A 13,661-nucleotide genomic window follows, 5' to 3' on the forward strand; every position below is an offset into this window, starting at 1 on the left:
CAGGTATATGTTTTCAGTGACTACCAGTATCTGATTCCAAAACACCTTTGTGTGAATCCATCGTGTCATTCTTTACAACCTCTCGCCCACAACAGGATTACGCCTTAAAGCTTGCCTTGTTATGCAAATCAAACACCCAACAGATAACGCCATGCAATACCGATTCGATTTTATTCCTTTTATTTGGACTCCATAAAGTCGAACCCCCGTGCACTCTGCCCTTTTGTGCCTTTAGGGATTTAGGGTATTAGGTACAAAGAAAGGTTTGGCCCTTCACACGCACGTTGTTCAGACAGCAGACTTGCCTAGAAACGAGTTGAGAGCCTCAGTTGGGGGTGTCTCGGCTTTCTCTCTGAGTACCATATACTATCGAAGCTATCAAACTTGGCGGATATTCTATACCCGAATTTCAATGTTATGGCGGAATTGCAGGTAAGAACAATATTATTACATTCTCCTCTCTTTTTTCGCCTGCTAGGAGCATTCCTTAATATCTTGCATGTTATCTAAAAAAGTAAAGTCCTCTGTATCCAAACGTATCCCTAATTTCAAAGAAAAAAAATCCATACGGCAAAGTGAGTGCTGTGTTGCATATTAACCATTTCGTCACATCTCGCCATCACATAAATTCCTTTGCGGTCTTTGCATGTCTGCGTAGAGCCTACACATCGATATGGACTCGTATCTAGTCCATTATACTTGTACTCTGATCCTGTCAACTTAATTTCAAGTATTGTTTGCCGGGCAAGATACATATCACTATTATTATGATAGGGTATCGAAGATTCATTTAAACCTACAAATGGAAGCAACATACAGACTTAGTAAAGTGTAATGAGGGTGTAAGCGGTTAATATTTGCGGTTATTCTCATATATTAGCAGATAATGAAATAATTTGTTTGTCGTCAGCGAACGAATTATTTCTATCTCGGATATTAATAGCCTTATACTGTCGCACAGAGTATGATAGTCCTGCATTAATCGTGCACACACGGACCTTGTCTGTTAGACGCGTTGAGGCCCAAGTTGTGATGTGTATTTTGCCCCTACAAAAGCCTTTCCAAACCAAAGTTGCCTTTAGTCTGTACAATTTGCATTCGCCCGGAGAGCTTTCTTGTATAACACTCAACAGTCGCTGTGTAAATTTAATTTCTCAGCAAGTCAATGAGATCAAGCAAAATACAACGAGCAGAAAGTCAACAAAACGAATACTTGAAACGAATGTGAGTCTCTTCAGAATGCCTTTACTTTCAATCTCGCCGTTTCCTGAAGCTCTGAGGCTCCTCGGTTTGGTTCGGCAACTTATTGTTTCGGGGAAAGTTGAGGAGATGCTCTTTCCATATCCTCAGAAAGAACCTGACATCTTGAGGAAGTGGCGCTGACACACAATTCAAAGCAAATTGTACAATCATATTTAATCAATGCATGAAATGCAAATCCGAAGAAATAATGAATAAATTATCAGCATGTCAAGTTTTAAGAGGTTTATTTCGTTCACTGAGAAATCCAAAATGTTTCAGAAGAAACCATGCTGGCCAACACAAAAGTGAATATCTCTGTCACTATAACACTTATGGCTCGCTCACTCATTTCGTCTTTACATCATTATATCTGTCATTCGTATTCAGTTCTTTGAAGGTTTACAGGGTAGCTGGATAATGAGAAATGTAATAGAATATTTTGAAGAATTTAAATACAGATAACACATAAAAACGCTAGTTTCATTTCTTTTAAAGTAAGGTCATGATGAAAAAGAGAAATTTTAAATCTGTTCAATGATACTAACAAAACAAGATAATTATATTTTTGAATATATTATTAAAATTATCACATAGGCCCCTTCATGAAAATTGTTTTCTCTGTTTTTTTTTCAGCAGCTTTATTCTCAAATAGCTCAAGTAGATAGAAAGGAATGTATCAGCTTCTGCATCTTAATCTAAACTATATTTGCAAGTGTACACAAAGCAAATTTTTGTGGTTTAACCTTTCGGCATTGTTCGTAGTTATAGTGTCTGCAATAATATTTCCTACATTTTATGTACAAGTTCATCGTTCATGCTCTTCCATTTTTATGTTTTTAATGTGCATCTTATTTTATTCGTATTGTTTGCCACTGAAACACGCCGTATGTATTACATTTGACACTTTGTTCACTTCGTCTCGATTACTTTTAAGCCATTTCACTACCACGTATTAAGTTTCTTGATATTATCTTACATTGTACTTTCACCTCACTATGCAATGTTTCTCTCGATCATTTCTCTTCACCATGCAAAGTGTCATATCAAAATCTAATGTAAGAGATTTGTGGAAATAAATTGCAACATCATTTGCAACAGAATTTTTTGAATCACATTATACTCATGCGATGCAAAACCGATTGAAGTCGATCAATGAACGAAATAAAATTATCTTCACTCAAAGCAAACATTTTGAGAATGCAGCATTTTGTTGTTTTATGTTTGTTTGTTTTTCTTTCACTTTTCTGCATGAATCAGACCCTCCGCAACAATTTAGTTTTGCGTCCTAAACGTTCCAAAGTTGTTATACCCCCGCCAAACGAAGTTTGAAGGGGGTATATAGGAATCAGCGGTCGGTCGGGCGGTCGGTCGGGCGGTCGGGCGGTCGGTCGGGCGGTCGGGCGGTCGGTCCGTTGCAAATCTTGCGTCGCGAACTACTTCCTCAGTTTTCAACCGATTCCCATAAAACTTGGCACAGATGTGTGCCTTGGGTTGTAGATGTGCAAGACGTATTTTTTGACAGTACCCAAAAGTACGTTGCCATGGTAACGGCATATTATGGGCAAAAATGGGTACAAATCTTGCGTCGCGAACTCCTCCCACAGTTTTTGATCAATTTTTATGAAATTAGGTACAGATGTTCATCTGAATATGTTAATGTGCAAGACACATATTTCCGCAGTGGCAAAAAGTGCGTTGCCATGGTAACGGCATGTTATTGGTAAAATATAGGGCAAAATGCTTCATGGCAAAACTGCTTCATCAGTGTTCTTCCAATTCTCATGGAATCCATATTGAATGTTTGTCTTAGGATATAGGTCAGCATGACACATTTCTTGACAGTGACAAAAAGTATGTTGCCATGGTAACAGCTCACATATTATGAGCCAAAATGATGGAAAATTTTGTGTTGCAAACTACTTCCTCAGTTTTTGCCCAATTTCCATGAAACTTGGTACAGATGTGTGCCTTTGGTTGTAGATGTGCAAGACGCATTTTTCGACAGTACCCGAAAGTACGTTGCCATGGTAACGGCATATTAATGGCAGAAGATCAAGGAAAGATCTTGTGGATTTAACTACTTCCTCAGTTTTTTGACCAAAGCTTATGAAATGTGGCACACACCTTGATCTTGGTGGGAAGATTTGGAAGACATATTTTTCGGACGTGTCGGAAGCTGCGTTGCCATGGTAACGGCATATAAATGGCAGAAGATCAAGGAAAGATCTTGCGGATTGAACTACTTCCTCTGTATTCGACTGAAGCTCATGAAATGTGGCACACACATTGGTCTTGGTGGGAAGATGTAAAAGACATATTTTTTGGACATGTCGGAAGCTGCGTTGCCATGGTAACGGCATATTAATGGTGGAAGATCAAGGAAAGATCTTGTGGATTGAACTACTTCCTCAGTTTTTGACAAAAGCTTATGAAATGTGGCACACACAATAGTCTTGGTGGGAAGATGTGCAAGACATATTTTTCGGACGTGTCGGAAGCTGCGTTGCCATGGTAACGGCATTTAAATGGCAGAAGATCAAGGAAAGATCATTCCTTGGGTAAGACTGTCGTCACGGGGCGGGGGTATTGATCACCTTAAGTGATATTTCTAGTTTCAAATTTTCGATTTATGCACCTTCAGCTCACGCCTATTCCAGAAAGGTTTATCGATGTATTCAATTTCATGGTTGCCCCCATCCAACAAAAAAAGTCTGAACCAGCGCGTTAGCTTATAAATCCAGACCAGCAACATTACACCATCAATTTCAGTCCTATTTATAATAGCTGTTAGAAGGAACGGGCAAAGGATAAGTGAAACTTTTTGGCAAACTTGCAAGCAATCTTTCAGATAGGGGAGAATGCGCAGATATTGAATACATCAGTAAACCAGTCAATTAACTATTTTGATTCATTTTCTTTATTTCCATTTTCCATCATCCTCACCTGCTTATTGTTTTCCATCCACCTTCAATCGCTTCACCACGTGCAGTAAATGCATGAAGTAAAAAGCTGCACATTTTCTTGATGGAATCGTCAGTAAGTGTCCTTTCGTTTAAACATTTTAGTCATCATTTCAAGTGGTGTTTTGATTGTTTGTCACTAACCCGCGTATATTTCGTAAAAAGGAACATTGTTTTTGCAAATGGACATCTAACATCTGGCAAGTTTTCTTTTGTTATGTTAATTAGTGACTATATACACAGAGTGCATCGAGACCCGTTGTTTTTACGCTGTGGACATACACAGCCATGTGTTATCGATTTTGCTTTCACATATGTATCGAGGCTTTCAATGTGAAAGAGAGGTGGTTAATACAAGGCAATGGTGTTCATGACTACGAATGCGACCGCAAACAAACCGCAGGAGTCTGCGCTTTGCTTAATGGTTTGTGTTTGAAAATTCATTGCCACTATTTAACGAACCTTTAAAAACTTATCAATACTGACGGTCGTTTCCTTTCTGAGATTCCGCAAGTCTGCAATCTTTGGCTGGTTGACTCAATGTTTGTCTGTTCTCTTCAAAATTGTCGCGTTATTTCGTCTCCAATCCTTCGAATTGTCTGACACTTTGTTAGTAGATCTTGGCAATTCGAAATTTGTTTTTTTCTGATGTTACAGTGTGGTATGAAAGTCTGGGTTTTTCACAATTTCATCATATTGAACAGATTTCCTTTGCATTGGTTCTTGGGAAATGATTTCTTGGAAAATGGGTTACCCTCTTACTTTTCCTGGTTCCTTCATTTACATAAGTTCATAATAGCTTGATTTATAAGATTTTTTTCTCATCTGCCTTCGATTTTTATTTCCTAATTACACACATCGTGTCTATGAAATGAACAACAAAATTTTCCATTTCTTCGAACACTGTTATATCATAAGGCAATCGTGCAAACAATGACAACCAGAAATATTAAAAAAATGAAATTTCTTCTAGAAAATCATAATTTAAGATCGATGCGTAATGCAAACTGGATATTGGGCTATTACAAATCGCGATAGTGATAAGAAAATGAATGGAGAGGAATATAGTTCATTGTGCATACACGTAACCCCCCCCCCCAAAAAAAAAAAAAAACAAACAAACAAACAAAAAACAAAAAAAAACGCAAAGATTCCCTTTTGTTTTATTTTTAATTAACTATTTAGAATTGTAGTCATGAGCAATTCCCAGTATGTGAAAAGCATTTCTAGCAAAGTCATTTATCAAATTCGTAGGGAGTTTGGGTGTTTACTGTTCATGTTTAACATACACTGTAACATCTATTACGGAACAACAGTCAGAGATTAATTTCTGATGCGAAATTTCTTGTTTTATTTATTGCTTAAGTTTAGATAGAAGTCCAACATGTCGTATCGACTGTGTGTATTTATGTAAAATGAAATTTCGTATTAGATAATTAACATGTTAATACGGATTTGCTGCTAACATAGTGTGACGAATAGTCAGTAGAGATGATATTTGTGTATTAACGTATGTATGTGTATGTGTGTGTGTATGTGTGTGTATGTGTGTGTGTGTATCTGTGTGTTCTCTCCCCTATTTTAGGAGAAGGGGCGGATAGATGGATGAGATAGTAAAGACAGGTTCAACTAACTTCTAAGAACGTTCTACTTTTCTAAGCTCCTTGACATTCATCTCAACCGAGATGGGCGTGTGATGCTTATTACGCAACAATGACATTTTATGACGTCACGCGTATCATTGTCGGTAACGCGTGTGCGTAACAGAAAGTGAACATAGTCATATCGAATGTAAACAAAATGTGATATAGATTATTAAAATTTTATATGCGAGCTAGTACCATAACTCAGAGTCGGGGGTGAACACGGTTCTTCTGGTATTTCTGTATATGTCCAGTTCTCTGCTGTAGTAGCCGGTAAGCCCACTTGTAGGGGGAAGGGTGAAAGAAATTAGAGCCAGTGTAAATAAGAAAAACCTTCTGTGAGAAATAAAGGAAATTAATATTATCTAATCAATGGCACATCAAAGAAGGAAAAAGTTCACAGCGCTTCAAAATAGTCACAAAGTTTGGAACGACAATGATAGAAGGGGTGGTGAGGTCTGCAATGTTCTTGTAAAGCAGTAAAACACTTGTTTGCACAAATCACCCAAGGGAAACAAATGCGGAGACTATACTAGTTGAGTAGTTCATGATCATATGAAACATCATCACGGGATACAGATTCAGTTATGGCCCTTATGGACTGGTTAATCTTTACAGACATGTGGTCGGTGTGAAATAGGTGTGTCATGGGGACAAAGGTACTTGTGGTCTTGGTTGCATTGTCCTGAAGGTAGTTCGCATCCTGGTGACCTTTTCTCGCATCTTCATATACATTCTCACCCACTGATTATTTGGGGAGTTGCAGAGCAAAAAAAAAAAACACCAATAATGTGTGAAGTTCGTAGCTATGTTTGCCTCGATATGAAACATGTTACACTTATTTCCATTTTATTTGTGCGGGTGCCGACTCTTATTTCAAACTGCCTCCGAGTGAACCTTTAGTTTAATGTCTGTAAACACACTCCCTCATCCCTTGGTTCCATATTAAAGGTTTAAAGTGCAATTCCACTCCCAATTTATAAGTTGGATTTGAATCAATACTAGATCAAAATCAAACTGAGAATAGTAGAACAAGTGACGTCAAAGTACGACTGGATTTGATAAAATTATATGCATTCTAGACCTTCATGTGAAATCCACTGAAAAGTGCAATCGAATTCGCAACCATAACTATAATTGATTATTTATATGCGTCATAAATGCAGTGGAATTGGACTTTAGGGCAGGTCCTGACTCCCTTGGTGGTGGAGTGTTGGTGTCCCATTTTTTTTTTTTTTTTTTACTTTAAGGTATAACAATGACTCCAAATACTTGCCCCCTAAATATCCCTCCTTGCACCTCCACGGCAATGCATCTAATGTAGTTAACAATATCGGTATATACAAATGAACATCTTCTTTCTGAAGAGTGTAGAGAAAATGCAAAGAAAGAAAAGATATTTTACTCCCTTTTGAAAAAAAAAGAAAATCCTGAAGGTGATGTTAATTATGATGTTAATTGGTTAACTTTATGCTTTAGGCGACATTTTGTAATTTCGCATTATTCGACAAAATGAACGTGGTTCTTCGTTCGATTGGCTGAACAACCCCCACATTATGATGACTAATTTTCCCAATGAATAGCAAAAATCTCGTTAGTGAAATTCAAATAGGCACAGTAACCATTTCAAACTTTAAAAGCTCAAAGCTTTCTCAAACTTTTAGTTTTGTTTGTTTGTTGTTTGTTTTTTAGGCCTGCTGACTTTGTAACGGCAAATCATTAGAGAAAACATGCAACTATTCTAAGAGTCATAGTTACTGTACAGTATACCATGTTTTGAATGCTGAGGTTGTCTTACTCATGCTTAAAATAAAATTCATTTTGTTTTCCCGTCTGTAGCATTGGATGGATACACTCTACGGCTGGGCCCCGGCAGCTATGAAACCTAAACTCGAGCAGGTACGACATTTGAGACCATAGTAACTAGTGGCAAAAAGCCTAGCGAGAAAATGCTTGGCTAATTGATCATTATGATAGTCAAAAGTTCGAAAATCAATTGTTATATCTATCTTGAAACGATCTTGCTTGCATCTATACTCACTTCTACGTACTTCTGGTCGAACCAAATTTGGATATTCTGCGCAAATTGTATCGAGTAAATGTTAACTTATGCATATTATTTTTTTTTCAGAGGGCCTACGTTCACCATAGCCACAATGGATTCAACGGACTTCACAGAGTTGGTGTAGTGGTGAGTTGCAAAAATCACTTATCACTTTAAAATTTCCAAAACTATAGTATGATCATTGTTGAATTTGATTTTTTTTTGTTACGTAACAAGTTAATGAGTACATGTTGGTGTTTTTTGTTTTGTTTTTTTGGTCCTGATCACTCTGAATAAATATCCAATATACAATCAACTGCCCCCTTCTCTTAATAGAGAAAACCACACTCCTCATTACGCCTTCCGATTGAAATGCGCCAGCCAGTGTTGATATCATTATCAAACGATATCATTATTATTATCATCATCCATACCTATATGCTAGTAAAATGCCTCCACGAGGGAGCTAATGATAGTAATTGTCTCCAATTGCGATGTCATACATACTTTTGTGGCATCATAAATTAGTTTCGAAAACCAATGATCAAATCAGGTATTTGGACAGAAAATCCGCGTTCTATTGGTGTGAGGTGAAGAAGTATCATATCAGATTAGTTGATATTCATATACTTCTCTTTAACTCTGTCCCTACCTTTGATATCCTATAACCTACTTGTGCATAAAATCCGTGGCAGTGTGAGATGTTGGTACTCTAAGGGTGAAGTGCAAAGATGTTATTTTTCCTGTTTCACAGTAAAACTATTTTGCACAATCCATTCGTTTGACGCATGATTCGTCATAAGAAATTTATGTTATTTCATCTTTCCTTCCATCTCTCATATTTTCTTCTGTTTTCATCTTTTCTACCTACCTTTTTATCATTTTCATTCTTCATCGCTCTCCCCCCCCCCTTTTTTTTTTTCTCCGCATTCCGGATATACCTACATCGCAGGCCCGCGAACTCCACACGGGTAACATTGTTCAGCTCGAATCTCGGGCTACCGGCGGGTTACTCCGGGTCAACTCCCTTACGGGGAAGATTGATTTTAACGGCATCTACGGCAAACAAGGTAGGCCCCTTTGAGTAAAGAGAGATGTTGGTTTATAATCATAATTTCGATTTAATTTGTTTTGAACCCATAAAAAAAGATTGATTGGCACAAAAAAGTGCTGAGAGAGTACACACCTTCACCAACGAAGCTCGTTTCTCCAATTGTTGTTGCAAGTATGATATATGAGCAGTTATTCACGAGACCTGTTTCACGACACCCCCCCCCCCCCCCTCCTAAAATTGCAACAGTTCGGGCCACCACCATCCAGAATATACTTATACGGATTTATTTTATTTTTAGTGTCATAGAAATTGTTACGAGGTTATTTTGAACCTATATAACGATTGCGTGTCAAAACGTTGAAACTGTCCCTATATCTATATGCAAAAAAAAAAAAAATACATAAAGATATTCCTAGATCCAGATTGTTATCCACATCTCCACCAATAACTTTTATTTGTTCCTTGGTACATTTTTTTTTTTTATCTTAACTGAAATTTTCGTCCATTTTTTCTTTCAAATATATGCTAACAGCAAGCACAAAAATCAACACCGACCAAAACTTAACCTCCTTTGCAGAGGCAACAGAATAGGAATGGACAGAGTCAATCCGCAGAAATCAAAGTGAAATCTGTGCAAAATGTTATGAAGTACAAAGCAGCAGGGTATAAGAAAATTTAAGAATTTCATGAAATAATATTACTCATTTAGAGATTTGGCTCGTACTACGTGTAGCATGCTGAACAAGAGAATTTCATCTTTTTGTGAAAATAAAGAATAGACTGGCGCAAAGCAAAATCGGTTGCATGTATCTTCTTCGAAGTCGCATATGCGTGGTGTTACTATGGATACCGTGTGTGTTTGTTGTGTAGAAGTAGTCTCCCTTAGCAACATAACGGAGCTGTAAGCCTGGGCAGGCCATCTAACTCGTTTTTACTATTCTTACACGAACTCTGTTCCATTCTAAAAACGGAACGACATGTGCCGGATTCTTCATATGTCAGCAACTAACTGAACGAAATGTTTGTGGATTCGCTGTGGCTATTATTATACACTCTAAAACGAAATGGTTAATCAACATTTTTAATGTTGTCACTTCTCGAAACTTTTGTTAAATGCTAAATTTAACACTCAAAATTTGAATCACTATTTCAGTAATGGTAGATTCAACATTTTAAGTGTTAAACTTAACATATTCATTAAAAGATGACAGTATATAAAAACGTTGACTAATCGTTTCATTTTGGAGTTTACTATCTATTATATCTTATTTGTTTATTTATCTATTTATTTATTTGCTTATTAAATCTTCTTTAAAAGCAGGGCAGTCCCATTCAGAGCCACAAAGGCCTGCTTTACAAGAGAGCCCTGCGTTGATATACATTACATTACATGTGCACACAATAAAAAACGAGAGCAAAATGAACTGTTAAGTTAATATGATGCAGTTAAAGAACGCAGTGTATCAAAATATGTGTACACTGTATACATAATAAGATGACTGCACACTTTGCATCTATAACAGCACACTATAATTGCTGCTTGTTATTCCTCTGATCAATGACGTGATTTTGTGTCATCTCTCTGCTCGTATACACAGCTCAATTCGTTGTGAAGAGAGAAGGAGAGGATATCATCATACTTCGATGTCTCCTCAATACGTCCCACTTCCTGACGCTGAGAAACGGCATCCTTTACGCCAACGTGAGTATAGACACCACTCTTCCGACCATCACCAAGGCAACGCATCCTTGTTGTATTTCATCCTGGAAAATGATAACGTCATCCTATTGCACATATTCAAATACAATCAGTTGAAGTATACCAGGGTCCTGTTTCATAAACCTGTTGGTAAAGTTACGCGTGACTTTACGAGCGACTGGAATATAAAATACCAATAATGTGTGCCCATTTTCCCCCTTACATTTTAACAACGTACGACTGCATGTCAATATTTCATCAACATTGGAGCAAAAATACACCTTCAACTAAAAACGTATATTAAGATGTAAGAATAATCATTATCATTCGAAAATTTCAAATTTAGCTATTGAAATTATGCAATAATGATTAGGAAATCCACTTGGCTTGTCATATTTAATCGTTCGTGAAGTTGTGCTTAACTTTATGAACAGCCACGGACAATGCGTCGTGAGATTTGGAAACGAAATACGCGAATTCTTTTGAGCTGTGCTCAGTCATAAAAAACAAATAAAACAAAACAAATGCAACGTTCAAAATGTAATATGCGATCTATATTTTGTATTCAATTTGCAGGGAAAAGGTGATCCCCAATGTCGATTCAAGTATCACTTGGTCGATAACAACTACATGAAGTTTGAATGTCTTCACAATCCCAACCGATTTGTGTCCGTCCATAAGAAGTTCAGTGGGATCGACGACACGCGATCGCTATACAGCACGCGATCGTTACGCTCGTCGGGCAGCGGTATCGAGGGCCAGTTCAGAGTTGTGATCGTGGTAAGTTTTTGTCGATATTGTCGACGATCCCATTAGATACTATCGGGTAATTTGATCTTATTTTATTCCTTTTCGATAATTTACTCTGCTATCGTGCACAAAGGGAGAAACAAACGATAGAACAGAGTACCGAGTTGTCCTCTGGGATAATAATGTGCTAATTTGTGATGTTATTTAGTATGATATTACAAGACGGTAGTGACATCAAATTAATGTTAATGGTGATATCAAACTAATGTTAATATCATCACAATCGCTATCATATTTGTCATCATTGTAATTATCTTATCATCAATACAAGCACTAGCACAGCTACTGTTTATGATGTGATTATCATCACATCATTGTATGATATCCTTTTGTTTTCTTTACAAATTAAACTTATTGATAATTGCTTCTTTGAATATTTATCATTATCTTTGCTGTTTCTACTATTGTTTTTGATTTACCTCTTGTTTCCACCTTTCATTCTTCCAACCATCACAGGGTCACCAGAATCAGCATTACGCCTCATGACAACTAACCGCTCCTCGCTGAGTAAACTGATTTAAATGAGGATAATTAACATTACCCGAGCAAATGGACATGGTTGACGAGAGTTTGCTCTCCTATGGAAAGTTCGATGAACTCGTGGAAAATGCATGGCGATGACGATGATGGCGGTGACGTCATAGACTCTGGAGAACCAGTTGGAAATTCCGAGATGAACTTAGCCCTTCGTTGGCTCACGAAATCCAGACATTGTGATGTTCTCACGTTGCACAAAGTTGGCTTCCTCATTCAACTAGATGTTTCGGCAAACGGCATGCTGCAGTGATCGAATCACCGAACAAAGTTTGTCCGGTGGCATAAAATTTGTAAGCGTAATACTAGTGTTATGGTGATGTTTCCCCGAGTTATTGTCAGCGAGACTGGAAATCAAATTCGGGGTCAACGTGTTTTCCTGTGGAAGCTGCCTGACTGTCGCTGTGTGAAATAAGTTAATACTTATTGCAGGAGGCTCACACTACATGTGTGTCCAATATTCATCCGAGCTTTGATCTTCATTTCAAAGATCTTAATTGGGTTTTACATATCCACTGTCTTTATGTTCTTCATTTCGATAGTATGATACCAGGTTGGGCGCGCACTGATGGTTGATTTCGTGTTTTTAAAACTTAAAATTACAACGAACTACTCTTGACGCAGTCTGGTAGTAATGTGACGCTGTAGCTGCATGTTCACATACCAAGATAATGTTTATTCCAAAGTGATAACGTTTTATGTACTTCTTTGTGAAAATTATCACCTCGTTTTTCAAGTGGAAGACCAAACGATAATGTGTGCTAACATCATAATATTAACATTTTGCCTTTGCTTTAACCTGCTATTGGTTTATCTTATCCAATGCTCGTTTGATACGGATAGTCTTGCTAGTGCGCTGCTCAAAAATTCGGGGTCGCTCGAGTGCATCGTTTCAGATGATCATTTCTTTAAGAACGTGATGAATGTTGAGAGCATAAAGCCTGGCTTTCACTTGTTACGTGCTTAGCATTACTTCTGCCAGCACGAAGGTTAGACTAAGTCATAATCATCGAGAACAATTGGAATATTGTTATTTAGAGTTACTGAAAAGTTCTGTTTTATACATTTTGACAATCATTTCACTTCGGTTAATCGTGAGCTGGCCCACTTTACGTGGTCAACGGGGTCGACGCTTGCTGGTAGAATATCAAAATATACCTATTCCTACCAATGAATATGGAGATGATTATCATGATAAATAATCACTTATCACGTACATTTCTCTCCTATTTTGTTCGAGTGTTGGAAGAGGAGTAAGGTGGGCTGAGAATGAATCCTTCAGGAAGATAGTGGAATGAATAAAGACGGAATGTGTCTAAATTTTAGTCGCCGTAATTCTAATTCAAGTGTTATTCGTTGCGTAATGCTTATAGTGCCTATAGTAACGATTGTTGTGACAACAATGAATAACCATAATTCATCGCACTTGTATGAATACACGTAATTTCAATCGTTGTGGCGTGAGGGTTTTAACAGGGTAGCACAATTTAAGTTTTTTTTTTCGTACTGCATGTCATTCATTCACCCTACAGTATGTGACAGGAAAAACCTTTTTGTCTTCTTCTTCTTCTTCTTTCTCACTGTGTGTTTTCGTGCCATTAGTAACTTATGTTGCTGCAATGCCTAAACCAGACAACGAATTAGTGTATCAAGAAACTGTGTGTGTTGATAATTT

The 13,661-nt window shown here is 37.4% G+C and overlaps 1 protein-coding gene across 1 annotated transcript; it reads left to right on the forward strand.

The window, feature by feature from the left end:
• Nucleotides 1-6,281: 6,281 nt before the first annotated feature.
• Nucleotides 6,282-11,978, forward strand: LOC139728979 (uncharacterized). Its single transcript, XM_071639904.1, has 7 exons — nt 6,282-6,296; nt 7,685-7,744; nt 7,977-8,036; nt 8,842-8,959; nt 10,542-10,645; nt 11,219-11,422; nt 11,909-11,978. Exons 1-7 carry the CDS (start codon nt 6,282-6,284, stop codon nt 11,936-11,938), a joined length of 591 nt encoding a protein of 196 aa, XP_071496005.1. The 3' UTR covers nt 11,939-11,978.
• Nucleotides 11,979-13,661: the final 1,683 nt, after the last annotated feature.

This window comes from Diadema antillarum, unplaced genomic scaffold (genome assembly GCF_040938485.1).
Source record: "Diadema antillarum isolate AM-2024a unplaced genomic scaffold, OU_Dant_1.0 seq00000207_RagTag, whole genome shotgun sequence".
NCBI classification, from domain to species: domain Eukaryota; kingdom Metazoa; phylum Echinodermata; class Echinoidea; order Diadematoida; family Diadematidae; genus Diadema; species Diadema antillarum.

What these genes read in the sequence shown, in the direction of transcription:
- LOC139728979 (XM_071639904.1), top strand. An exon ending in TGAAACCTAAACTCGAGCAG is followed by an intron (nt 7,745 to 7,976) that starts GTACGACATTTG and finishes TTTTTTTTTCAG; the next exon opens with AGGGCCTACGTTCACCATAG. An exon ending in TTCACAGAGTTGGTGTAGTG is followed by an intron (nt 8,037 to 8,841) that starts GTGAGTTGCAAA and finishes CCTACATCGCAG; the next exon opens with GCCCGCGAACTCCACACGGG.